A 25,262-nucleotide genomic window follows, 5' to 3' on the forward strand; every position below is an offset into this window, starting at 1 on the left:
CAGAGGGTGTGAAAAATCGACTTATGTCGGCATGCAGAGGTCACACACACACACACACACGTGTCTGTGTCTTCACAGGAAGCGTAGAGTTCACATTGAGTCCAATGTTACCACCTATTGTCATGCAGGAGCTATTGCAAAGTTTCCTTATCCAGACTGGCACCTGGGAGGACTCAAAAGGTGATTACTCTATAGTTGGATAGAAAGGTAACCAGAAAGAGCATTCCCAGAGAAAGTAATTTGTTCATTTCGGCACTGCTACACCAATATTACAAAATATCTGTAGGAAAATGCCACTATTGGCCTTGTCAACCCCCACTTTTTGCTTAGTGTTGATGCCAGCTTTGATTGAAAGTGTGCTGGGACCCTGCTAACTAGGCCCCAGCACCAGTGTTCTTTCCTGAAAACTGTACCTTTGTTTCTACAGTTTGCACAGCCCTGGCACACAGTTAAGTCCCTTGTAAAAGTTACCCCTGGTACCAAGGGCCCTGCGGCCAGGGATGGGCTTCCAAGGGCTGCAGCATGTATTATTCCACCCTCAGGGACCCCTCACTCAGTACATGCACACTGCTTAGCAGCTTGTGTGTGGTAGTGGGGAGAAAAGACAAAGTTGACATGGCACTCCCTTCACAGTGCCATGCCCACAAAAGATTGCCTGTGGCATAGGCAAGTCACCCCTCTAGCAGGCCTTACAGCCCTAAGGCAGGGTGCACTATACCACAGGTGAGGGCATAGCTGCATGAGCACTATTCCCCTATAATTCAATTCTTAGACATTGTAAGTGCTGGGTAGCCCTACTGGGTATATTGTCTGGGAGTCTCACATTACGAACTCCACTGCACCATAATGGCTACACTGAATACTTGGAAGATTAGTATCAAACTTCTCACCACAATAAATTTATTGAAAAATGCACACAGAGGGCATCTTAGAGATACCCCCTGTATGTTAGCCCAGTTGCTAGTGCAAGGCTGACCGGTCTGTGCCAGCCTGCCACTTCCAGACAAGTTTCTGACCACATGTGGTGAGTGCCTTTGTGCACTCTGTGGTCAGAAACAAAGCTTTTCCTGGGTGGAGGTGCTTCATACCTCCCCTGCAGGAACTGTAACACCTGACGGTGAGCCTCAAAGGCTCAAGCGTGGTGTTACAGTGCCCCAGGGCACTCCAGCTAGTGGAGATGGCCGTCCCTCGGACATGCCCTCACTTTTAGCGGCAAGTCCAGAGGGATAATGAGAAAAACAAGGAGGAGTCACCCCCTCAGCCAGGGCCACCCCTAAGGTGTCCAGAGCTTAAGTGAGCCCCTCCTTGAGAAATCCTCCATCTTGCTTTGGAGGATTAGGACCAATAGGTATAGGGATGAGCCCCCTTCCCCCGAGGGAGTGGCACATGGAGAGTGTAGCCACCTTTGGGGACAGTAGCCATTGGCTACTGCCCTCTGACCCTAGCACACCCCTAAATTTAGAATTTAGGGACGACTCTGAACCCAGCTCTTCAAATTCCTGGGACCTCATGAAAGAAGTACTACTGAGCTGAAAAGCCTGCAGAGAAGAGAAGGAGACACCAACTGACTCATCCCCAGCCCTACTGGCCCTCCTCCCACTTTGAAAAGCTGCAAGAAAAGAAGCAACACGTTCTGCAGGACCAGCCCTCCTGAAAAGCCTCCAGGGGACTGCCTGCATCACCGAGGACCAAGAAACTCCTGTGGACAGCGGACATGTCCAAAAAGAAGATTAAGAAACCAACTTTAAAGGGACTCTCGCCTCAATCAAGAAGCATGAGTCCAGCTATTCTGCACCTGACACCCCCACCTGTGTCCAGAGAAACCAACTATCCAGAGAGGACCCCCAGGCGACTCCAACGACGTGTCCACCCTGGGCTGACCTCTCTGCACCCCCACGACAACGCCTCAGAGGGAATCCTGAGGACCCTCCTGACTGCGACTGCCCGGGACGAAGATATCCGACGCCTGGAGAAGCACTGCACCCGCAGCCCCCAGGCTTGAGAAAAACCGACCACCGGTGCAGCAATGACCAACAGGCAGCCCTCATCCTTGCCCAGTAGGTGGCTTGCCCGAGAGTCCCCCCTGTGCCCTGCCTGCAGCGCCTAAGTGACCCCCGGGTCCCTCTATAGAATTCTATTGAGAACCCAATGCCCTGTTTGCACACTGCACCCGGCTGCCCCCATGCCGCTGAGGGTGTGGTTTTTGTGCCTACTTGGGTCCCACCCAGTAATCCTCCAAACCCCTTCCCTTCCGTTCTGCCCTCCGACAATACGGGTACCTGCCTACAAGCAGACTGGAACGGGAGCACCCTCTGTCTCAATAGGGACCCACGTTATTTTGGCTCCTGTTTGACCTCTGCACATAACCGTTCCTGTGTTGCTTGTGCTGGGTGTTTGGGGTTATCTTGAACCCCCAACGGTGGGCCACCTGTGCCCTGGAGATTGAACCCGTAAGTTTGTTACTTACCTTAAAACATTTACTTTATTTACCTCCCCCAGGAACTGTTGAAAATTGCAGTGTCCACTTTTAAAATAGCTTGTTGCCATTTTAATGAAAATTGTGTACATTGTTGATTCCATTCAAAGTTTTAAGTATTACTGTGTAAAGTACCTTTAATTTAATGTATCTACATGCTAACTGAATCTTGTGGTTCTAGAAATAAATTAACAAAAGAATATGTTTCTATTAAAAAAAAAAACTATTGGCATGTAATTAAGTCATTGAGTGTGTGTTTTCACTTATTGCTTGTGTGTGTACAACAAATGCTTAACACTACCCTCTGATAAGCCTAACTGCTCAACCACACTACCACAAATAGAGCATTAGTATTATCTATTTTTGCCTCCGTCAAGCCTCTTGGTGAACCCCTGGACTCTGTTCACACTGTATCTCAATTCAATATAGTATATACAGAGCCAGCTTTCTACAATATCTTATTGTATTTGTTGAAATCTAACTCACTGCGTATTCCTAGGAGAGACTAATGAATAGAGCTAAAGACTTTCCCAAACTTTCAGAGATGCACTTCTCAACCCTGTTCCAGAGTGGTCTAATATTTGGTCACTCAACCACGTATGTTACCGCTTCTCCGGCACGCATATTTGTGATCACCCCTTAATAAATAATCTGATAGAGACTTCTAGTTGCAGATTGCTTATCTTAGAATTTTCACCCCGGCATCAGACTGGATCTGGAGATTTTTTCTTCAAGCAATATCCTTGCGTGTCGGTAGGTGACGTTGGTCGACTTCGTTGGCGTCATAGTTGCCTTGATGACGTTGAGAGTAGTACATAGATGCTGCCTCAGCTCAGTGACATCAGTTCTTGTCTTTCCGCGCCACGTGCTGATCTGGAGAGAGCTACCCTTGGTCACTTTTTGACCGACTGACTTTTGTCGACTTTTTGTGAGTTTTTGGTGCATCAAGGGATGTCCCCGAACACAGGCTTCAAAGCATGTGAGGACTGTCACCGCATGATGTAGGTGACGGATCTGCATTGTGTCCGTTTGTGGTGCCTGGAGCACGACCATGACCCAAAGTCGTGCTAAGAGTGCCAGGCCATGCACCCGAAGGCCTTGAGAGAGCGGTCCCTTAAGCTTATGGCAGCCTGACGCTCAACTCTGGTAGGTCCCGGTCTCGCTTGAGGGGAACGTCTCGAGACCAGTCGCGGAGCCACCACCACTCGTCTTCTTTGAAGTCTTCGAGTCAAGGTAAGAAGAAGAAGAAGAAGAAGTCGTCGAAGAGATCCTGTCACCCTTCGACTTCGCATCGTCACTTGGCTGATGCGACACGGGAGGATCGTTGACGCTTGAGGCCTCCGTCTTCGGATCCTGCTTGTGGGTCCGCTCCTCACCTCCCTGATTTTTCGGGAGCCCTGTTGACCCCTGCCCAATTAAAGGAGTTTTATGAGGCCATGCGCCTCGTTTTTTTGATATGGCACCTTCGGGCCCAAGAGGTTAGATCGATGGGCCTTCGGGTTCTGCGCCGGCGGCTCCGGCCCCCAAGTCCCCTCCGGATCCGCTCCGTCGCCAATCGTACCATTGAGACCTTTCACGGCGTTGGTTGAATTGTCGACGCTCCGGACGTCAGTGGAGTCCACCATTAACATCAACCCGATCCTGATCCCTGACCTCCTTCGATCAGCCCTATTCACCCCAGGTTGGATTCTGACCTTTAATCTTTTGGGGTCGAATTCAGGGAAGGATTGGAGGGATCCCTGGACCCTAATAAATACCAGGATGACCCTAACTTGGACTGGGCACAGGAGTTGGGCGAGGCCAGTAGTCTGGATACCTCTCCAGACACTTGCATGCTGTCTCCTTCTACCGTGGCTACGGCGGTGGGAGCATCTTATTCCATGGTGGTCAGTAGAGCGGCTGAGGTCCTTGGCCTTGAGCCGACAACTGTTCCGGTCAGGTCAAATCTCCTGACGGAGGTGCTTCAACCAGGGGCTTCCACATCGGAGCCTCTCCTTCCATTCAATGAAGCCCTCTCCGATGTTCTTTTGGGTACTTGGTCCAGACCCAACACAGGGGCTCCTGTGAACAGGACTATCGCACGCTGCCCTCGGCCCGCCCTGAACGACCCTAAATTCCTGTCCCAACACCCCATGCCTGAGAGCCTTGTCATTCAGGCATTCTCATCCTTGGGCTCCTTCCCTTCCGCACCTGCGGAAAGGGAATCAAAAAGGCTGGAACAATTTGGAAAGAAGATGTTTTCTTCCTCCAGTCTCACGCTGCGGTCAGTGAACACCGCATGCTTTTTGGGCCACTATACCCACTGTCGGTGGGATACAGTCACGCAAATTCTGCTTCCGATACCGGAGGAGGCCCTTGCTATCATCTCCCGAACTGTCACCGATGGGAAAGACGCGGCAAAGTTCACTATCAGATGTGGGCTGGACACGACCGACTCTCTAGGTAGATCGGTTGCAATGACAGTGGCCTTGAGGGGCCACGCCTGGTTTTGTACATCTGGTTTCTCAGGGGATGTCCAACAGATTCTTATGGACATGCACTTTGATGGCGTCCATCTCTTTGGAGAGGTTCATTGACTCCCGGGCTACGGCTCGGTCCCTTGGGCTTTCCACTGCCCCTCATCTCCAACAAGCTGCCTTTTGCCACTTTCGTGGCCATGGAAAGGGCTCCCTGTTGGGTCCCTTTCCCAACCACCTTGCCACCCATGCTGTTCAGCCGATGCGTGGCCAGGGACGCGTAATCCCATGTGGTCGTGGGATAGGACGCCAGAGGTCTGCCCAGTCCACCCCTGCTGCAGCCTCCAAACCCTTCTAGTCCGTCTCCTCACCCTGCTCCAGTTAGTGGCAGGGTTCACCATCACCTGTCCTACTGGGAATCCATCACTACTGACAGGTGGGTTTTGCAGATCGTTCAAAGGGGCTACTCCCCCCCTTCGAATCTGCCCTACCAGCCATGCCGCCATCAGCTAGCCATATACCGGAGGATCATTTGGCACTTTTCCGCCAGGAAATTGCTGCTCTCTTGGCCAATGGAGCCATATAGAGGGTCCGTGCGCCAGAAGTAGGTTGCGGTTGTTACTCACGCTACTTTCTGTGCCAAAAAAAGGCAAGGGCTTACGTATTATCCTAGACCTTCGGGACCTCAGTCTCTTCCTCAAGAAGGAGAAACTCAAAATGCTCACTCTGTCTCAGGTCCTGTCTGCCTTGGACCCAGAAGGACTGTATGGTAGCGTTGGACTTGCAGTATGCCTATTTCTATATTCCAATTCTACCTGCCCACAGACGTTACCTACGATTTGTGGTAGGTCACAAGCACTTTCAATTGACCATGCTCCCCTTCGGCTTTACCAGCGCCCCTCGGGTGTTCACGAAAGTGATGGCAGTGGTGCTCGATGACTGGCTGTTGAAGGCGCACTCGCCCGAGAATGTCGTCTCCCACCTTCAGACTATGGCGAACCTCCTGCACACACTAGGGTTCACTATAAAGTGCCAGTCACACCTGACTGCCTCTCAGATGCTCCCGCTCATTGGAGTTTCTCTGACACAGTGCAGTTTCGGGCCTATCCTCCGAAAAAGTGAGTCCAGGATATTCAGGCTATGATTCCAATCTTTCAGCCTCTATCTCGGGTTTCAGTGAGACTGACTCTGAGGCTGCTGGGCCTCATGGCCTCCTGCATTCTGCTGGTGACACATGCCAGATGGCATACGCGGGCTCTGCAGTGGGACTTGAAGATCCAGTTGGCGCAGCATCATGGAAATCTCTCCGACATGGTCCAGATCTCGGAGGGGTCTGCGAAAGACCTGCAGTACTGGCTTTCGGATCTACATTGGGTCAACGGCAGATCCTCTCTCCCTTCCCCAACCAGATCTATCCATAGTGACGGGCACGTCACTTCTGGAATAGGGCGGCCACATGGGAGAAGCGGAGATCAGAGGCCTCTGGTCTCCGGTGAACTCTGGGCGCCATATCAATCTTATGCAGCTCCAGGCGATTAGTCTTGTGTTGAAAGCATTTCTTCCCTCTCTCAAAGGGAAAGTAGCGTAAGTGTTAAAGGATAACACTACCCCCATGTGGTACTGCATCAAACAGGGCGGAGTAGGGTCCTGGGCCCTTTGTCTAGAGGCACTACGCCTCTGGACATGGCTGACATATCAGGACATTACCCCAGTGGTTAAACACCTGATAGGCTCTCTGAACGCCAGAGCAGATGAACTCAGCTGTCGATGCATAGCCAGTCACAAATGGCGTCTCCATCCGGAGGTGGCACAAGGTCTTTTTCAGCAGTGGGGAGAGCCTTGGTTAGATCTGTTCGCCTCCGCAGAGAACGTGCAATGTCAGCTGTTTTACGCATTGAAGTTTCCAAGGCAGCACTCGCTCTTAGACGCTTTTTGTCTCGAGTGGAACTCTGGCCTCTTTTCCGCCTATACCACTTATGCCCAGTGTTCTCAAGAAGATCAAGAATGACCAAGCCCAAGTCAACTTGGTGGCTCCGGACTGGGCACGGAGAGTATGGTATCCAGAGCTATTTAACATGACCACCGATCCTCCACTCAGGCTGCCCCTTCGGGAGGGTCGTCTGTTGTAGCAGCAGGGGACTGTTCTCCACCTGAACATTTCCAATATACGCCTTCATGGGTGGAGTTTGAGCAGTGGCAGTTGACGGCTTTTGACCTTCCACCTGAAGTCTGTGATGTAATCTAAGCAGCTAGGCATCCCTCCACCAAAACGGTATACTAAAGTTGTTTGCATAAGTTTGTGTCATGGTGTACCAACAAATCTGTTGATCCACTCTCTGCTTCTCTTTCTGAGGTTATTTTGTTTATTCTGTCTTTCGCCCAGCAGGGCTCTGCTTTGGGCACCTTTAAGGGTTAGTTATTGACTATTTCAGCCTTTCTTAGGTTGCCTGATCAGCCTACACTCTTTAACTTTCCTATGGTTAGTCGATTTCTTCAGGGTCTCACCCATTTGTTTCCTGCCACTTTTATCATGCCTCAGTGGTACCTCAATCTTGTGCTTACTTAATGTGTACTCCCTTTGAGCCAATGCAGAATTGTCCCTTACGGCTCCTTACTTTCAAAACTGTTTTTCTTGTTGCCATCGCTTCTGTTCCCAGAATGAATGAGCTGCAGGCTATTTCATCTGAGCCTCCATTTTTGTCTGTGCACCCTGACAAAGTGGTATTACGCACTAAGACTTCCTTCCTTCCCAAAGTGGTTACACCTTTTAATGTAGGTCAGTCCATCACCTTGCCTACCTTTTACACACCTCCACATCCTTCTCATGAGGAGTAAAGACTCCACAGCCTCGATCTAAAAAGAGCATTGGCATTCTACCTCAATCGTACTAAAGATTTACGGGTGGACAATCAGCTCTTTGTTGGATAAGTAGGTGCGAAGAAAGGGAAGGCGGTGCAGGAACATACCATCTCTTGATGGGTACTTCTTTGCATCAAGATGTGCTATGCTTTGGCTAAGAAGCAACCCCCTGAGGGCTTGCACACTCATTCCCCCAGAGCAACTGCTGCTTCCATGGCATTAGCATGCTGAGTTCCTTTCCTAGATATCTGCCAGGCAGCTACGTGGGCCTCCTTGCACAGGTTTCCTAAACATTACTGCCTGGACAGTCGGGTCCGTTGGGACGGCTACTTTGGTCGTTCAGTCCTGCAGGACTTTCTAGTATGATCTTGGTTTGCTGCCCACCTCCGAGGATGTTATTGCTTGGGTATCTATTCTAACATAAGGAATCTGAAACTAGAAGTCTCTATCAGATGTACAAGTTACTTACCTTCAGTACCGATATATCTGGTAGAGACCTATTCTAGTTGCAGATTCCTTACCGACACACCCATCCTCCCCGCTTGCAAACTGATTGCTAGGGACAGGGTTTCCCCATTCAGGGCCTTAGCTCTGGCACACCAATTTCAGTGTTCTTTGCAGCTCTGCACTTTGGAGTGGAAAGTAATGAAAAGAAACTGACATCACTGTGTTGAGGCGGCGTCTATGTAGTACTCATGACGGCAACTTGACTGAGGGCTCATGTTGAGATGCACCGCTAATAATTGTGAGGCCCAATAATAGTGCCTCAATTCTGGCTATGCTATTCCTTCTTCATAAACCCCCAAACTGTGTTTGACGAGGGACCTTGCATTACCACCACCTCATAGAAGAAAGTGTACCTGTTCATTCTGTTTGACGAAGTAAGTTTTGGGTATCCAAAAGTTGTTAGTTTTGCATATTGCTTGCAAATTTAGGGGGTGAATTAAGTTGTATAAGGCCACTCTGCCCATAATGGAAATAGGAAGTGTTCTCCATTGGAACACATCTTCAGTAAACATCCTCAAAGTGACCTGTAAATTATTTTCAATTAATATCTCTCAGTTTATGGTAATACACATACCCACATATGAGAAATCCTCTATCAAACCTTGAAAAGGACAATACATGTGGCAGTGGCTAATTTGTTTAAATACAGTTTAATGTTGCTACATTGACAGACTTAATGCCAGTCTTCAAATATATCAGTTTATGAAATGAATATTGAATTACACTGTTCAGATCGTGATTTATACAGCACACACAGTATTGAAATCGTTGACCCACTAAAGAGTAAAATTCAGTTGTGATTGGGATGTCCAAAATGATTATGTTCAAGATGCATTTGCATTTGAAAAACGAAGCATTCTCATGTCTGTACGAAGCCTCCTATATATTGGTTCCATTTTAAAAGTAAATGTTCAGGAAGTAGTACTTTTTTTTGCAAAAGAAATAGCATTCTGTTAAACTGTTTCCAGCAAGTTACTCAATCTCATTCTCTCTTGCTATGTTTGCCTTTCTCTCCCTCTCTGACGTTATTTTTAACCCAATTTGTATTTGAACAAATGGAGTTAATAGCCCCTTCTCCTAACACTTGTTATTTAATGTGGAGATAACCACTAGCACTGTGGTGAGGCATATGTATTCAGATAAAAATAGTGTGGCTCTTACTTGAAGGAGTTCTACTTAGAAATGTCCTATTAGTACCACAGTTATGTAGTTTTGATGTCTTTATTTCTTTGTTCACTATTGCAAATGTGAATAACTGAAAGCTACACTTGTTTGAAACTGCAACACTACAGTGTTCTGTTACTTTATTTTAGAACAAAATAAACCATACAGTTTTGAAGGACTTGCTGGATCCGATTAAAGATCTCTATGAAGATGTTCGACGGAAAGCTTTAATGAGGTTGGAATATGAAGGACTGCATAAAAGTGAGGCCATTACAACACCAGGTGTTCGGTTTTATAATGACCCTGCCAGTTATGCAATGAACAGATATGCTTACTACGTCTGCTTCAAATGTAGAAAGGTAGGTTATATTTTGTGTGATTGCAACATCAACAGTGTTTCAGTGTCCTAGAATGTTAGTTCTCCTAGAATGTTTAGTGTCACATGTATCCAAACTGGGAATTATCACAACAGAAACTAGCTCATAATAATGGATCCAGTTTATAGAACTTTTAAGCTTTATATTTATAAATGTAAGTTTCTGAATGGGTGTGAGACGTGATGAGATTAATTGCAACTATGTGAACAGTGTCCACTGTTTGCTGTTTGTGTAAACGGGGAAATGTGAATATGAAATGAATGACAATTGAAAGTGTCTTCAAAAAGAAAAAGGGAGCACAATGCCTTGCACTCAAGCGGAAAAAATAGCCCCTTGGCATCATGGTAAATGCAGTCATTTCATTATAAATAGCGAGAATTTTTCAAAAAAGTATTCACCCTAAGTAGGTGCAGCAAGTGCTTTATCGCTGTAGAAAGTCTTTCACCTAAGGTAGGTGCAGCGAGTGCCGTATCTCTGGACACGTGTTTCTGGCTTTCAGCCGTCATCAGCAGAGAGCGTATGTAACTGAAGGGGTCGCTTGAAATGCCGCCAAACGTCTTCACAGGTTTTTGTACCACTCAGTAGGCACACAGGTGCATTGCCAGTGCTCGTCAGCAAGAGGCTGACGGGAGCCGTCATTTAGACATCCAAAAAGAAAAAGGGAGCACACTGCCTTGCACTCAAGCGGAAAATAGCCCCAAGGCATCATGGTAAATGCAGTCATCTAAATATAAATAAAGGAAATTTTTCAAAAAATGATTCACCCTAAGTAGGTGCAGCAAGTGCTGTATCGCTGTAGAAAGTCTTTCACCTAAGGTAGGTGCAGCGAGAGCCGTATCTCTGGACACGTGTTTCTGGCTTTCGGCCGTCATCAGCAGAGAGCGTATGTAACTGAAGGGGTCGCTTGAAATGCCGCCAAACGTCTTCACAGGTTTTTGTACCACTCAGTAGGCGCACAGGTGCATCACCAGTGCTCGTCAGCAAGAGGCTCACGGGAGCAGTCATTTAGACATCCAAAAAGAAAAAGGGAGCACACTGCCTTGCACTCATGCAGAAAATAGCCCCAAGGCATCATGGTAAATGCAGTCATTTAAATATAAATAGTGTCTTCACTTAGGCTGACCCATTAAGCAGACTGAAGTGACTGATTCATTTTTGTTAATTGCTCTGATACTGTGCTCTCCCTGTTTTCAGTTTGTTCATAACTGTCTGTAGCCGTAGGAATGACATTAAAAATCATCTCAAGATTAAATCTGTCATTGCAAGGAAACAAATAATATTTTTTTTTTAAAAACTTTGAAGTGGACCGCAAACCTCTGTGCACTCCTATCCCACTTTGCGTTTGAGGGAGTGCCCTAGTAGAGCTTAGCTCTTACTTCACAGTAACCTTATACTTTTGTTCATTTGAATTTGTATATCTTTTGCTATGCTGTGTGAAGCACTCTGAATCTCAAGGGCCTTTTATGCACTATGTAAAACTGTCAAAAAAAAACACAGTATCCCGTTATGTTTCTGGTCTACTCTGGTGTTGTACAAGACCTATCTTCAGCTTTTAGAGTACTTAAGTTTTTAGGTTTATTTTCTGTGAAAGCTCCATTTTCTGAAGGGTGTTCTTTTCTCTGTCATCAACAGTCATGACTGACAAAGACGAAAAAATGTCTTTTCAAATCTTGCTCTTCTTATGGACAGAAGATCGATAATAATGAGTCCACATGAGCAACATATTGCTTTTATCCAGTGACATTTGTAAAACCTTTCCTTCCATGAATCTGAAGGATAGGCAGAAGAGTCTGACACTAAGGCCCTCATTTCAGCCTTGGCGGGTCGCAGAGGCCGCCCGCCAAGTTTGAACTACCAAACGGCCGCATATGCGGCCGCAAACCTGCCAACCACATTTCAACTTCCCCGCTGGGCTGTAACATTGCCCGCGGCAATGTGGCGGTGCGGCGGGTGCAGCAGAACCTGTCGCGCTTTCCACTGTCTGCCAAGCAGACCGCAGAAATCGCGATGGGGCTGTGCCTGGGGGCCCCTGCACTGCCCATGCCAAGTGTCTACCGCCATGGACAGGCTGGTGGTAAGGGGAGTCAAAATCCCCAGAGCAGCGATGCCTTGGCGGATTGCGACCGCTGAGACCTCCATGGCGGTAAACCGCCAGCTCCGGCGGTGTGACCGCAGCGGTACCGCCGCGGTCAAAATATGGCATTTCGTACCACCAGCCTGTTGGCGGTACGAATGGCACTTTAACCCTGGCGGTTGGTGACCGCCAGGGCTGAAATGAGGGCCTAAATTTGTTGGTGAAAAGTAAATACCCTTCTTCTAAGGTGGATGCCTCTCACCTGGAGATGATTCAGTGACAAGTGCTTCACTAAGCATTTTCACATAGGCTAGGTGGTGTTTCCAGAGCTCATCATACTACCTAAATCACCCACAGCCTCCTCGTTATAGGAAAAAAACAGGAGTATCCTCAGGGGGGAAAAAAAACTCCAGAAAGGACGAACACCAATGCGTGCAAACACCTGCATGAAAATCCAGCTCCTGACTGAACTGCAGTCCTCACTGCTGACTTCTCAGTTATCCTCTGTGCATCCCAAAGATTAAACCACCACCTTTGTTGACCTTGGTGACTACATTACCACCTGTGGAACAAGGGTCATTGACCACCGTGAAGAGAGCTTCATTTACTACAACCCCATCAACGACCAAACCGTCATTAACTACAACCTTCAACAGCAAGACCATCATTAATGATGATACCATCGACAACCACCCCAAGGATATGTTGCATTCCACCTACAACTGCGACCGGTCTTTCATTGTCGACAGCAAACACAGGAATTACATATCGTTCCTCGTTGACGACAGCCCTGTCAACAATACTGTTGATGACATGTTTTTCAATACCAGTTACTTTTTCAATCATAACTGGAATGGCAAGCCAACCAATACAGATTCTGGACTCTAAGATGGTAGCAGATCTCAGCAAACAGTAAACCTCAGAGGCGGCCTAGTGTCCTATGGAGCGAATGTGTGTTACAACCATGGGTTTGAGGAGGGGTCCTTAGATGAAGAGGAAGCTTACCATAAATATTAGTATCAGTCACAGACATTAGTAGATGATGTCCTCCTCTGTCTTATGGACCTCCATGTTATTGAAAGGACTCAGAGGTCATGCAGGTGCATTCTTTTGTCAACATTGCAGCAGTTGTTGGAAACCTTTCAAAGATTGCTTCCTCAACAGCCTTCCGAACAACCTATAACCCTCCCTGCCCTCGGCCCAGTAATTCCTACTCTTTCAGCTTCCACATATGCCACCTCCATCTCCTTCACCTTGTTTGGACATAACTCACAGGGTGGTCATTCAAATACTGGTCCCACCAATACCTAAGGATTTAAGGGACAAAGACCCATCAGATTCCATATATACAAATTTGGAAGAAGGTGAACTCCAACAAGGACTTGGCAGAGGGAATGACGAATGGAACAAATATATCATACCCAAGACTGGTGACAAATCGCCCATCCAGCTAGGATCTTCTCTAGACAATATAGCTTGTTTTCATGCTCTGATGTACAGGGTGCCTAAGAAATTGTCTTCCAGTGGACTCGGTGGAGCAACAATCTATCCTTTATGACTTTAAGAAACAGCCACACAAAGCCATAAGATCCATACACATACTGAATGTTGGTCAAAGTTGGTCAGAAGGCCTAAAATTGATGAGGACATTTGCTACGGTTCCAGCAGTGGTACACCGTTTGTAAAAGGAGTACATGAATGTATAATCACATGCAACACTCTTTCCACTCCGGTCGGAGGTTCATGTATATATAATCTACTTGATTCACACTAAATCTGAGTTATGGTGATCTCTCGGGGGAGAAGGAGAGCTTAGCATTTCCACCTCATTGGATGAAGTTTTGGTTGTTTCAAATGAGGTGGATGTCCCAGTAGCCAAACAGTGTTGTTGAGGCTTATGTCCATTGCAAAACTGCTTGCTGCTATTTAGAGTTATTGGGGATTTCCAGACTGACCGGGATAGAATCAGAATTTGTAGACATTTATACTGAAGATGAGCACGTGGCCACAGAAAATATATCAGATATTTGACAGTCAAAAGTTGACAGTCTGGGGGTAGACAATGGTAGTGTCAGGGTAATTGGAGGGAGAATATGGGATTGGCCAATTGCCACTCTGGTTAGCAGATTCATAGTTGTAAATTAAAGGGTGTTAATCAACATCTCAAAGAGTTTGTGACTTTCAGTTCATTCTACTATGCTTAGTGGCAAAGACTATTCAAGTTACTCAGCAGATTGGGAAAGGGATTTCTCCAACTAGAAAATATGTGGTAAAAAAGGTTAATGTGCAATACTGTGACTGTGAACCTAAGGTTTGCCCTGTGCACATAAACCTACAATATTGGTAGATTTCATTGTTTAGACCTAGAAACGTTTGTGAATCCAAAAGAAAAATAGTAAGATTATGAGCAACTTGTAAAGTTATGGCTTAATTAAGAATCTGGCTCTTAAAGTAAATTGGCTTTTTAGAAGACAATTCATCTTAATATTGTTTTTAGTTAGGCAGGAGATGTAGGAAGTTGGCTCTGTATATACTATTTCAAAGTAAGAAATAGCGTGCACAGAGTCCAAGGGTTCCCCTTGGAGGTAAGATAGTGGCAAAATTTGATCATTCTAATGCTCTATTTTGTGGTAGTGTGGTCGAGCAGTTGGCTTATCAGAGGGTAGTGTTAAGCATTTGTTGTACACACACAGGCAATAAATGAGGAAAACTCACTCAAAGACGTACTCCAGGCCAATAGGTTTTTATATTGAAAAATATATTTTCTTAGTTTATTTTAAGAACCACAGGTTCAAGATTTACATCAACCACTTTAAATGTAAGGTACTGCACTTAGATACTTTAGGAACTTTGAATGAAAGCAATATTACATACAGTCTTTGTAAAAATGTCAATAAGCTATTTTAAAAGTGGACACAGTGCAAAAATCAACAGTTCCTGGGGGAGGTAAGTAAAGGTTAGATTAGGACGTAAGTAAAACACTTACAAGTCTTAGTCCTGGGGCATAGGCAGCCCACCATTGGGGGTTCAAGGCAACCCCAAAGTTACCACACCAGCAGCTCAGGGCCGGTCAGGTGCAGAGCTCAAAGAGGTGCCCAAAACACTTAGGCGCCTATGGAGAACAGGGGTGCTCTGGTACCAGTCTACCAGCAGGTAAGTACCTGAGTTCTCGGGGGCAGACCCAGGGGGTTTTGTAGAGCACTAGGGGGGACACAAGTAGGCACACAACACACCTACAGGGGCGGCCGGGTGCAGTGTGCAAAGCAGGCGTCGGGTTTTAGGTAGGAATCAATGGAGGGACCCGGGGGTCACTCTAGTGGTGCAGGCAGGCACAGGGTGGGCTTCTCGGGACAGCCACCACCTGGGCTAGACAGAGGGTCGCCTGGGGGTCACTCCTGCGTTGAAGTTCCGTTCCTTCAGGCCCTGGGGGCTGCGGGTGCAGTGTTGGTTCCAGGCGTCGGGTCCCTTGTTACAGGCAGTCGCGGTCAGGGGGAGCCTCTGGATTGTCTCTGCAGGCGTCGCTGTGGGGGCTCAGGGGGGTCGTCTCTGGTTACTCACGGGCTCGCAGTCGCCGGGGAGTCCTCCCTGAGGTGTTGGTTTTCTGCAGGTCGAGCCGGGGGCGTCGGGTGCAGAGTGTAGAGTCTCCCGATTCCGGCGGGAAATGTGAAGTCCTTGGAAGTTGCTTCTTTGTTGCAAAGAAGTAGTTGGTTTTGAACAGGGCTGCTGTTCTCGGGAGCTTCTTGGTCCCGTAATCCAGAGCAGTCCTCTGAGGCTTCAGAGGTCGCTGGTCCCTGTCGGATGCGTCGCTGGAGCAGGTTTTCGAAGTTGGAGACAGGCCGGTAGGGCTGGGGCCAAATCAGTTGTCTATTCCTCCTTCTCTGCAGGCTTGTAGGTCTGCAGTCCTTCTTCTTTCTTCAGGTTGCAGGACTCTGTTTTCCTGGGATCTGAGGAGCCCCTAAATACTGAATTTAGTGGTGTGTTTAGGTCTGGGAGGGCAGTAGCCAATGGCTACTGTCCTTGAGGGTGGCTACACCATCTTTGTGCCTCCTCCTGGTGGGGAGGGAGGCACATCCCTAATCCTATTGGGGGAATCCTCCAAACTCAAGATGGAGGATTTCTAAAGGCAGGGGCCACCTCAGCTCAGGACACTTTAGGGGCTGTCCTGACTGGTGGGTGACTCCTCCTTGTTTTTCTCATTATCTCCTCCAGCCTTGCCGCCAAAAGTGGGGGCAGTGGCTGGAGGGGCGGGCGTCTCCACTAGCTGGGATGCCCTAGGGCGCTGTAACAAAAGGGGTGAGCCTTTGAGGTTCACCGCCAGGTGTTACAGTTCCTGCAAGGGGAGGTGAGAAGCAGCTCCACCCAGTACAGGCTTTGTTCCTGGCTACTGAATGACAAAGACACTCTCCCCATATGGCCAGCAACATGTCTGGTGTGTGGCAAGCTGGCAGAAACTGGTCAGCCTACACTAAACGTCGGGTAGGTATTCAGGGGGCATCTCTAAGATGCCCTCTGGGTGTATGTTACAATAAATTACACACTGGCATCAGTGTGCATTTATTGTGCTGAGAAGTTCGATACCAAACTTCCCAGTTTTCAGTGTAGCCATTATGGAACTGTGGAGTTCGTGTTTGACAAACTCTCAGACCATATACTCTTATGGCTACCCTGTACTTACAATGTGTAAGGTTTTGCTTAGACACTGTAGGGGCATAGTGCTCATGCACATATGCTCTCACCTGTGGTATAGTGCACCCTACCTTAAGGCTGTAAGGTAGGCTAGAGGGGTGACTTACCTATGCCACAGGCAGTGTGAGGTTGGCATGGCACTCTGAGGGGAGTGCCATGTCGACTTAGTCATTTTCTCCCCACCAGCACACACAAGCTGTGAGGCAGTGTGCATGTGGTGAGTGAGGGGTCCCTAGGGTGGCAAAAGACATGCTGCAGCCCTTAGAGACCTTTCCTGGCATCAGGGCCCTTGGTACCAGTTACAAGGGACTTACCTGAGTGCCATGGGTGTGCCAATTGTGGAGCCAACGGTACAGTTTATGGAAAGAACACTGGTGCTGGGGCCTGGTTAGCAGGGTCCCAGCACACTTTCAAATCATAACTTAACAACAGCAAAGGCAAAAAGTTAGGGGGTAACCATGCCAAGGAGGCATTTCCTCACAGGAAACAATTCATCTTAATGTTGTTTTGAGTTAGGCTGTGAAAGGCAGGGCTGTTATTACTAAGTGATATATTGCAAGGCTGATTGTAAGGTGGATTACATATTGCTTTCAACTGCCTGTGAAACAGTTGAAGGACTCCGAAAGCACAGAGATGTTGACTCTGCCATTGTGAGAGATGTGAGGGGGTAAGCCTGCTTCTAGAAAACAACCTCCTCAAAGTGGTTAGTAGTCAGCTGGAGCAGCTGTGCTGACTAATTACATCTCAGTTGCACATCAGAAATTGCATAAATCCACAGGCATGCCCAGCATGTGTGTTACAGTACCATTCACTAAAGACATATCTGATAGGGACTTGTAGTTGCAGATCCCTTAACTTTTTTTTTTTTATTTTTTATTTTTATTAGTAACCAAAGCAGCCATAAATAAACATATGTATAGTTACCAACAATCACAACAATAGATCTGCAGATCATTTAGCCACATATAACACATCTCATATAATCACCACTTATTGGCACGCCACTCACCCAAGATCCCCTATATTTCTCGCCCTTTTTGTCTCCCTCTTTTCCCTTTGCGCTCATACAGAGCCTTTTCCAACTGGTTTACTGCAAGGAGACGATCTAACCAATTGTGATATGTAGGAGGTGCTTGATCAAGCCATCCCGAAGAAATACACAGTCGATATACTGACATAATCATAAAAATAAATTTTCTAACAGTAGGCTTCCTTTGCTCCGTAACTCCTAATAACACCACCCGGTGTTAACTCAATTTCTAATCCTACAGCATCTTTAATAAACTTTTCCAGTTTCGCTTGAATATTCACTAATTTGATACAAGTCGCAAACAAATGGATTATATCCACCCCATGTTGCTGACATCTAGGGCAATGTACCCCTTGTTCCCGACCCCTTTGTGCTAATTTCCTGGGTGTAATATACAAGTCGAATATTGTTTTATAATGTTGTGCCTGGAGAGATGCTGACAGCAGGGAGGTACACCCTAACTCTAGAGACTCATAAAAGGCTTCCTCTTCCACATTTAGCTTAATATTCAATTTTTGACTATACTTCATTAAATCATCAGGAAGATTGTTTGTCAATTCCACATATAAAAATCATATTGTATTCTTGTCAGGTGAGTTCATCTTATCCAGTAAAGAATTCTTAACAAACCCTACAGGTCCACCAGTCTTTCGTGAAATAAAGTCTCTAACTTGTAGGTATTTTAAAAAGCTTGTTTGGGCTAATTCGAATTTCCCCCGTAGGTTTCCAAAAGCCATAATTGTAGAGTCCTCAAAAAAATCCCTGAGCCTTTGTATGCCCTTTTGATTCCACTGCTTCATAATACTGTCGTGAAAAATCCCAGGGAGGAACCTATTATCTTTAATCAAAGTATAATAATTATACCTTCCCAATCCCATTTTCTTTCGTAGCGGACCCCAGATTTTAAAAGCTGCCTGAAGAACTTTAACCCAAGTTTTCTTAAAACAGCTTGGTTCCAAGAGCTTGAACATCGCCCCTTTTGCATCCCGGCCAATTAATAGCTCATAAATACTACGGACATATTTCTTATCATTTACAAATGTTCCCCTTATGAACAATGATTGCATATACTGAATTGCAGCTGCCATCTGGTACAACTTAAAGTTGGGGAGTGACCATCTGCCCTTTCCCCTTGAGAGTGTCATATATTTGCTTGCCCTGCGTATCTTACCGTATGACCAAACAAACCGCATAATTAGTTGGTCTAATTTCCTAAACCAAGATTTCTCAATTTCCAATGGAATTGCACGAAATAAATATAGTATTTTCAGTAGAAACGTCATCTTTACCAAATTACACCGCCCCATGATTGTCATGTGCAAATTATTCCATCTACTAAAACTATATCTGGCATTTTCTATAATAGGCAAAAGGTTAGACAGGACAATCACTTCTACCTGAGGTCGAATATCAATCCCTAAGTACACTGCATGATCTACTTTCCGTGTATCTGACGATCTACAATACTCATTCATAACTATTTGTTTCTTATCTCTGTTGAGGAGATAGCCAGAGACTGCCCCAACATTTTCTGCTACGTCCTCGATTTCTCTCAGGGCAAGATCAGGGTTTGCGGTTATAACTGCCACGTCATCTGCATAAGCCAAAATTTTTGTTGACCACCCATGACGAATAACTGGCTGAAAATTCGTACTCTTTTCCAAAACGCGTAGGAAAGGGTCTAAGTCAAGCGCAAATAATAATGGTGAACATGGACATCCCTGCCGTGTACCCCGTCTAATCCTAAAGGAATGGGAGCATTCTCCCCCAATCCGTATGCTAGCACTCGGTTCCTTATATATTGCTTTGATAGCTGTAGATACTTCCAATTAACTCTGTCAAATGCTTTCTCTGCATCCAATAAAATCATAGCCATAGGTTCTGCTGCCACATGTGTAGCATCAAATAATGCTATAACCCTCCTTATATGATCAGTTGTATCCCTACCGGGAACAAAACCATGCTGGTTACAACTAACCAGCTTGCGAATGCATCCAGACAATCGAGTCGCTAATATTTTGGAGTCAATTTTTGCATCACTATTCATCAAGGTGATAGGGCGATATGAGCTTAAACTATCCGGATTCCTCCCTTTCTTTAAAAATACCACAATATTCGCGGAGCCCCAGGATGGGGGAGGATTACCACCCGTCTGTACATGAATCATCAATTTCAACAAAACTGATAACACCACCTTCTTAAAGTGTTTGTATAGCTCTAAAGAAATACCACCTGGCCCCACAGCTTTCCCACTTTGAAGTGCCTCAAGTGCGTCTAACATTTCTTCCACTGTCACCTCCTGTTCCAATATTTGTTCATTGTCTGCTGTAATCTGGCTACACCTAGTCGACATCAGCCCGTGGCTAGCAATATGCTCCTGTTCCATGTTAGTTGTGTCATATAATTCTGTATAGTATTCCTGGAAGGCTTCCCTAATAGAATCAGGTCTCGTTACTGTCAGCCCAGCCTTATTTTGTACTTGCATGATTATACCTGAAGTTGCCTTCTGGCGGGTCCGCATAGCTAATATATGCCCTACTTTTTCACTACATTCATAACACTCACTTCGTTTTTTTGCCATTTTCCCCGCTAACCTCTTGGTTGAATAGTTCCCGAAGGCCATTTTTGCGACTGAGACCTGATGTATAGCGTCCTCAACCCCAACATCCTTCCTAATAGCCCGGCTAAGCTGCTCTTCTACTGTCTTTAATTTCACCATATATGTCTGAAGCTGAGCTGTCGCCTGCTTCCGTCGCTTTATACTATACCCCATAGTTCCCCCCCGTATAACTGCCTTTAATGTATCCTCGACTATTTCTATTGGGGCTGTTCCAATATTGAAATCTAAAAATTCCTTTAACCGCACATTCATGTGCTGTATATACAAAGAATCATTCAGCAAACCACGCTCACATGTCCAATTCTTCTGAACTCTCTGGCGATTTCTATCCTTAATTACTAATACCAATTGGTTATGGTCCGCCATAAAGCGAGGGTATAGCTTAATCTCTAATTTTTCTAGGAATATTGGAGACACAAAAAAATAATCCAGTCTAGCAAATTTCCTATGTGGTGCAGAAAAATAAGTATACCCCGGTTTAGGGCCTTCCAGAGCTAACCATACATCTAATAACCCAACCTCCTTTTGCATATTCTTGAGAGCCTGAAAAACTCTAGGCTTCCACCCTGGATATTTATTCCTTCTAATATCTCTTAGGCTCTGTGCCCCATCCCATGACCCATTAAAATTAAAATCGCCACAGATAACGTATGGTGCGGGCCATATTGTCAGTTCTACAGATATAAATTCAAATAATGAGGGGTCATCCTCCACTGAACCGTATAATGAACATAACGTAAATCTAACATTACCTACTATACACTCCATTATTACCCACCTACCAATTGTATCTACTTTCTGCTGATTAACAATGCAGTTAGCACTAGCTGCCATGATCGCAACCCCCTTTGTTTTAGTCATCTGTTCGGTACACCCTAGTAACCGCAAACCCAGGCTTTCTAACAATTTTCTATCTGCCTTTTCTACATGTGTTTCTTGCAGGCAGTAAATATCTGCTGTTAACGTTCTCAAATCATCTGCGTTTTTTTTCCTCTTCCGGGGGTATTTAGACCACATATATTAATGAGTACTAATACTCGACATGTATACATTCTCAATTTACGACATTTGACTAGCTTGGGTGGTTTAGCCTTAAACCTAACTCGTGGCCTTCTTACATAAGTAACATCATACATTATACTACACATATTTTGGGGTACAAATTTGTCTCTTTTCCCCCCATCCCCCACCCCAAACAAAGCTTGTCCCCACACCCCATCCCCCCCAAACACCCCCCGGCACCCCCCTGACACCCTCCTCACCCTTCCCCCCCCCCTCAGAGACTCCCAACTACCTCTCCCTCCCACCCCCCTTGAGACAGTCAGACCCCCGTTGGCCTGAATGTTGGTGTCGCCTGGTGCCGCCTGCCACCCACTACCCCCACCCCCTAGTGACCAGCTTCTTATGCTCCCTTCGAGGACACCAAAACTACATAATTTCTTCACATCATATTAAATTACAGCCCAAGCAAATATTCTTTAGCCTGAACTTCTGAATTAAATACTCCAGTTTTTCCATTAAACACAGTTTTAAGGCGAGCGGGAGAAAGTAAATACGCCTCTCCCCCTTTATCTTGAAAGGGCTTAATCAGCTGCTGCAATCTCCACCTTTGCTCCACTGTGACATGACAGTAATCGGGTCTAGTGAAAAAGGTTGCTCCGCCGCCACTACGCAAAGCATCGGGACAGGCTTTTTCATATATAGACTGTCTCAAAGAATAATTCCCAAATAGACCAGAATAGCTCTAGGATGTTTAGGCTCCTCTCTGCGGACTTCCCGGCATACTAGTGGGTACCTATGCACCCTCTGGACTTCAGCTTCCCAGTCGGAGAGTTCTGGAAATGCTTCCTGCAATACTCTAATCATATAGGCCCTTATATTGCCGCCCTCTGCTTCTTCTTTTATACCAAGGAAGCGCAAATTGTTCCGCCTTTGCCTATTTTCCTGATCCTCTAACTTCCACATAAAGTCAGTTAATTGTCCTTCGTGCGTTATAATTTGCGCTCTCATAGCCTCGATCTCTCCTTCAACAGCCGACGTCCTCTCTTCCATTGAACTTAGGTTCCCCTCAATTTCTATGCAGGATTTGACCACCTTACGTACTGTTCCTTGTAGCTGTTTTATAGCCAGCCGTACCCTACGGCTTTCTGCTCTTGTCTCAGTTTGTAGCTCCTTTATTGAATTGTATATGTACTGTAGCATTTCGTAATCTGTATGTCAATCAACAATTGTATGGGCTGGGCCACTTAACGACTCTTCGGTCACCTTAGTTGCATTCTGGGAGGGATGGTCCACTACTGTGCTCATAAGATTTGTACCTGAATAATCCCATTTGAGAGCTTTCCGGGTCTTGGCTGAGGGATCTACATTATCTCTACTGGGGTCCAACCCCTTGCTTTTCCGCCGCCGCTGTCGAACCGTAAACTCTGCGAAGGACAAAAAGCTAGCTGATTCAGAGGAGATATTTTCACTTGACCCTATGTCACTGTTAGTAGAGTCTGAGTCCTCTGCTAAAGAATAGAATTTGCCCCCTCCATCTTTAGATAATTCTGGCCCCCTTGCAGAGTCCTTTGATACCCAAATAGCTTCTTGGGCGGCTTGGGGTAGGGCACTAGCTCCCTGTTTTTTAATTCCAAATTGAAGATTGCCTTCAAGAGCCGTACATGTCTCTGCATCCTTTGGCTTTCTGGGCTCCTCTCCCCCCTTGAGCGCTATGCTCTCAGCGGCTTTCAAGGACATAGAAGTTTGCTACCAGTCCGAAGGGAGGCCCTTCTCTTGACTTCCATCCTCAGGAAACTCTTTCACTTCTCTATCATCCACCTGTCCCATGCCTACTGTTGATTGCATTCCTTCTTGGTGGGGGGGAGAGAGATGCGCAAAATTGTCCTCTTGTACACCTCCCTTCCAAAGGCCCGTAATTATAGACTGTTTTCTTTCCCGGGGGGGACATTAGAGGGCAGTTATTTTTGGCTTCTCTGCTTGTTCACGTAGCCTGTTTTCCGCTTATTTTCCCCAAGCGCTAGAGTTGGTCTTTTATTACCAGTGGCCATCTCGCTGCTAGACTTTTTAGCCCTGGCAGCGCATGACCCTTCTCCTTTCTCCCCAAGATTGCGATTGTTTTTGGGCGCCATGATAACCATAAGACTGTTAATAATTGAATCAGAAGTTTTTTCTAATCCTACAAGCCCAGTTTGCGCGCTCAGCAACAATGCGCCAAAAGTTTTCAAGGAATATAAATTCACAAACTTCAAGTAGACTTGGCTGTACATATCCTGATGTCTAATCCAGTTCAGTTTCCGAGCACAGTTGTCACTCCATTTTCAAAGGACCATTACTCCTACAAGCTTAGCTTAATAGTCTATTACTTTATAAATACTGTCCCATAGCCCCATTCAGCCATGCATCATACGCTATGTAAGAGCCAACTCATGAGAAAGGAAGCGAAGAGCACACCAAGTTTGCAGACTGATATTCAGTAGTCCAGCAGAAAAGGAAGGTGAGCTGAAGATAAAATAGTATGGCCCTAATGGAGCCTTCGCCTCAGACCAGGTACCTGATCACATTTGTTGCCCAGCCGCTCCTGGTTCTCCTCCTGGGGCTTTAAATCTTGTTTTCCTCACCCTCCTGCTGCTTTTCATGCCAGACACTGGGAAAGGAGGGGGGGCACGGGCCCCCATGCCAATGCCGATGTTCCTATGAGCGGAGCGGAGCAGAATCTAAAAAGAAGTAACATCAGCAAAGGACGCTGACAGGCCGGCGCGCGCCGAGCTCCTAGGCGGCGAGTCAGCCTCGGTGTGCAAGGGGACTCCAAAAAGAAGTAACGTCAGTGAAGGACGCCGACAGGCCGGCGCGAACCGGCCTCGGCGTGCAAGGGGACTCCGAAAATCCGCACAGAGCGTCGAGGCGGCAGCGTCTCAGCGACCTCGCTCGCTCCGTGCAGAAACACGCAAGGAGCCCCGGCCGCCTGAAGCTTTCCAAAACGCCCTCAGATACGGGCAGAAAAAAAAGGAAGAAAAAGGGGGAACGTTTTTCCCGGGCTGAGGAGCGTCCTCAGCCCGCTCTTGGCCTTTGTCCGAGCCGGCACCGGAGGTGGGCGTGGCGTAGTGTTGACGTGACTAAGCTGACGCCATCTGTCTCAGCCGCAGACCCCTTAACTTAGAGTTATCCTAGGCGTCAGACTGGATCTGGAAGATTTTTCATGAGCAGTACCCCTACATGTCAGTAGGTGGCACCATTCAGCTCCTTTTGTGTCGTGGACATTGTCGAACACCGTATGTGATGTCCACGGCACCTATAGAGGTGGCAGCCAGGCGCACTGAAGTACGTTTTTTCTTTCCATGTCAGCCATTTCCTGACTACTCCTCCCCATGCCACCAACTCAAGACAGGCTGACGGAGGATCATCTTTCTCTTCTGGGCAAGGAAGTTGCAGCTCTCTTTGCTCAGGGAGCCATAGATAGGCTCCCAACACCAGAAGTAGGTTGTGGCTGATATTCCAGCTACTTTCTGGTGCCGATAGGGATGGAGGCCTTTGTCCTATCCCAGACCTGCGACCCCCTCAACTGCTTTCTCAAGAAGGAGAAATTCAAAATGCTTAACTTTGGACAGGTTTTGTCTGCCCTAGAACCGGAAGACTGGATGGTAGCGTTGGATTTGCAGGACGCATCTTTTCATATTCCCGTTGTAGGAAAGCACCCTTTTTGACATGGTTAGCACCTACTTTTTTTCTGGTTTCTGATGTGACTTTGAATGTTAATGCACTGGGTACCTGTTAACCAGGTCCCCAGTGCCAGATCTCTTTCCCCAAAACTACATAGTTGTTTTGCACAATTGGCAAACTCTTTTGTTACCACTGTAAGTCCCTAGTAAATGGTACCTAGGGTACTAAAGAAGGTCTCTGAGGGCTGCAGCACCAGTTGTGCCACCTTCAGCGACTCCTCACCTGACACCCACACAGGGCTGCCATTGCAGACTGCATGTGTTGGTGCAGGCTAAATTGAAAACACAACCTGCC

At 46.6% G+C, this 25,262-nt stretch overlaps 1 protein-coding gene across 17 annotated transcripts in view; it reads left to right on the forward strand.

The window, feature by feature from the left end:
- Positions 1-25,262, forward strand: part of MYCBP2 (MYC binding protein 2) — a 1,769,078-nt gene that overhangs the window by 1,716,455 nt on the left and 27,361 nt on the right. For all 17 annotated transcript variants that reach the window (XM_069205243.1, XM_069205245.1, XM_069205247.1 and 14 more), the window contains one exon: positions 9,612-9,821. In XM_069205243.1, the coding sequence (XP_069061344.1) occupies positions 9,612-9,821 (210 nt within the window). The remainder of the gene's footprint in view (positions 1-9,611; positions 9,822-25,262) is intronic.

Source organism: Pleurodeles waltl, chromosome 8 (genome assembly GCF_031143425.1).
Source record: "Pleurodeles waltl isolate 20211129_DDA chromosome 8, aPleWal1.hap1.20221129, whole genome shotgun sequence".
Lineage (NCBI taxonomy): Eukaryota > Metazoa > Chordata > Amphibia > Caudata > Salamandridae > Pleurodeles > Pleurodeles waltl.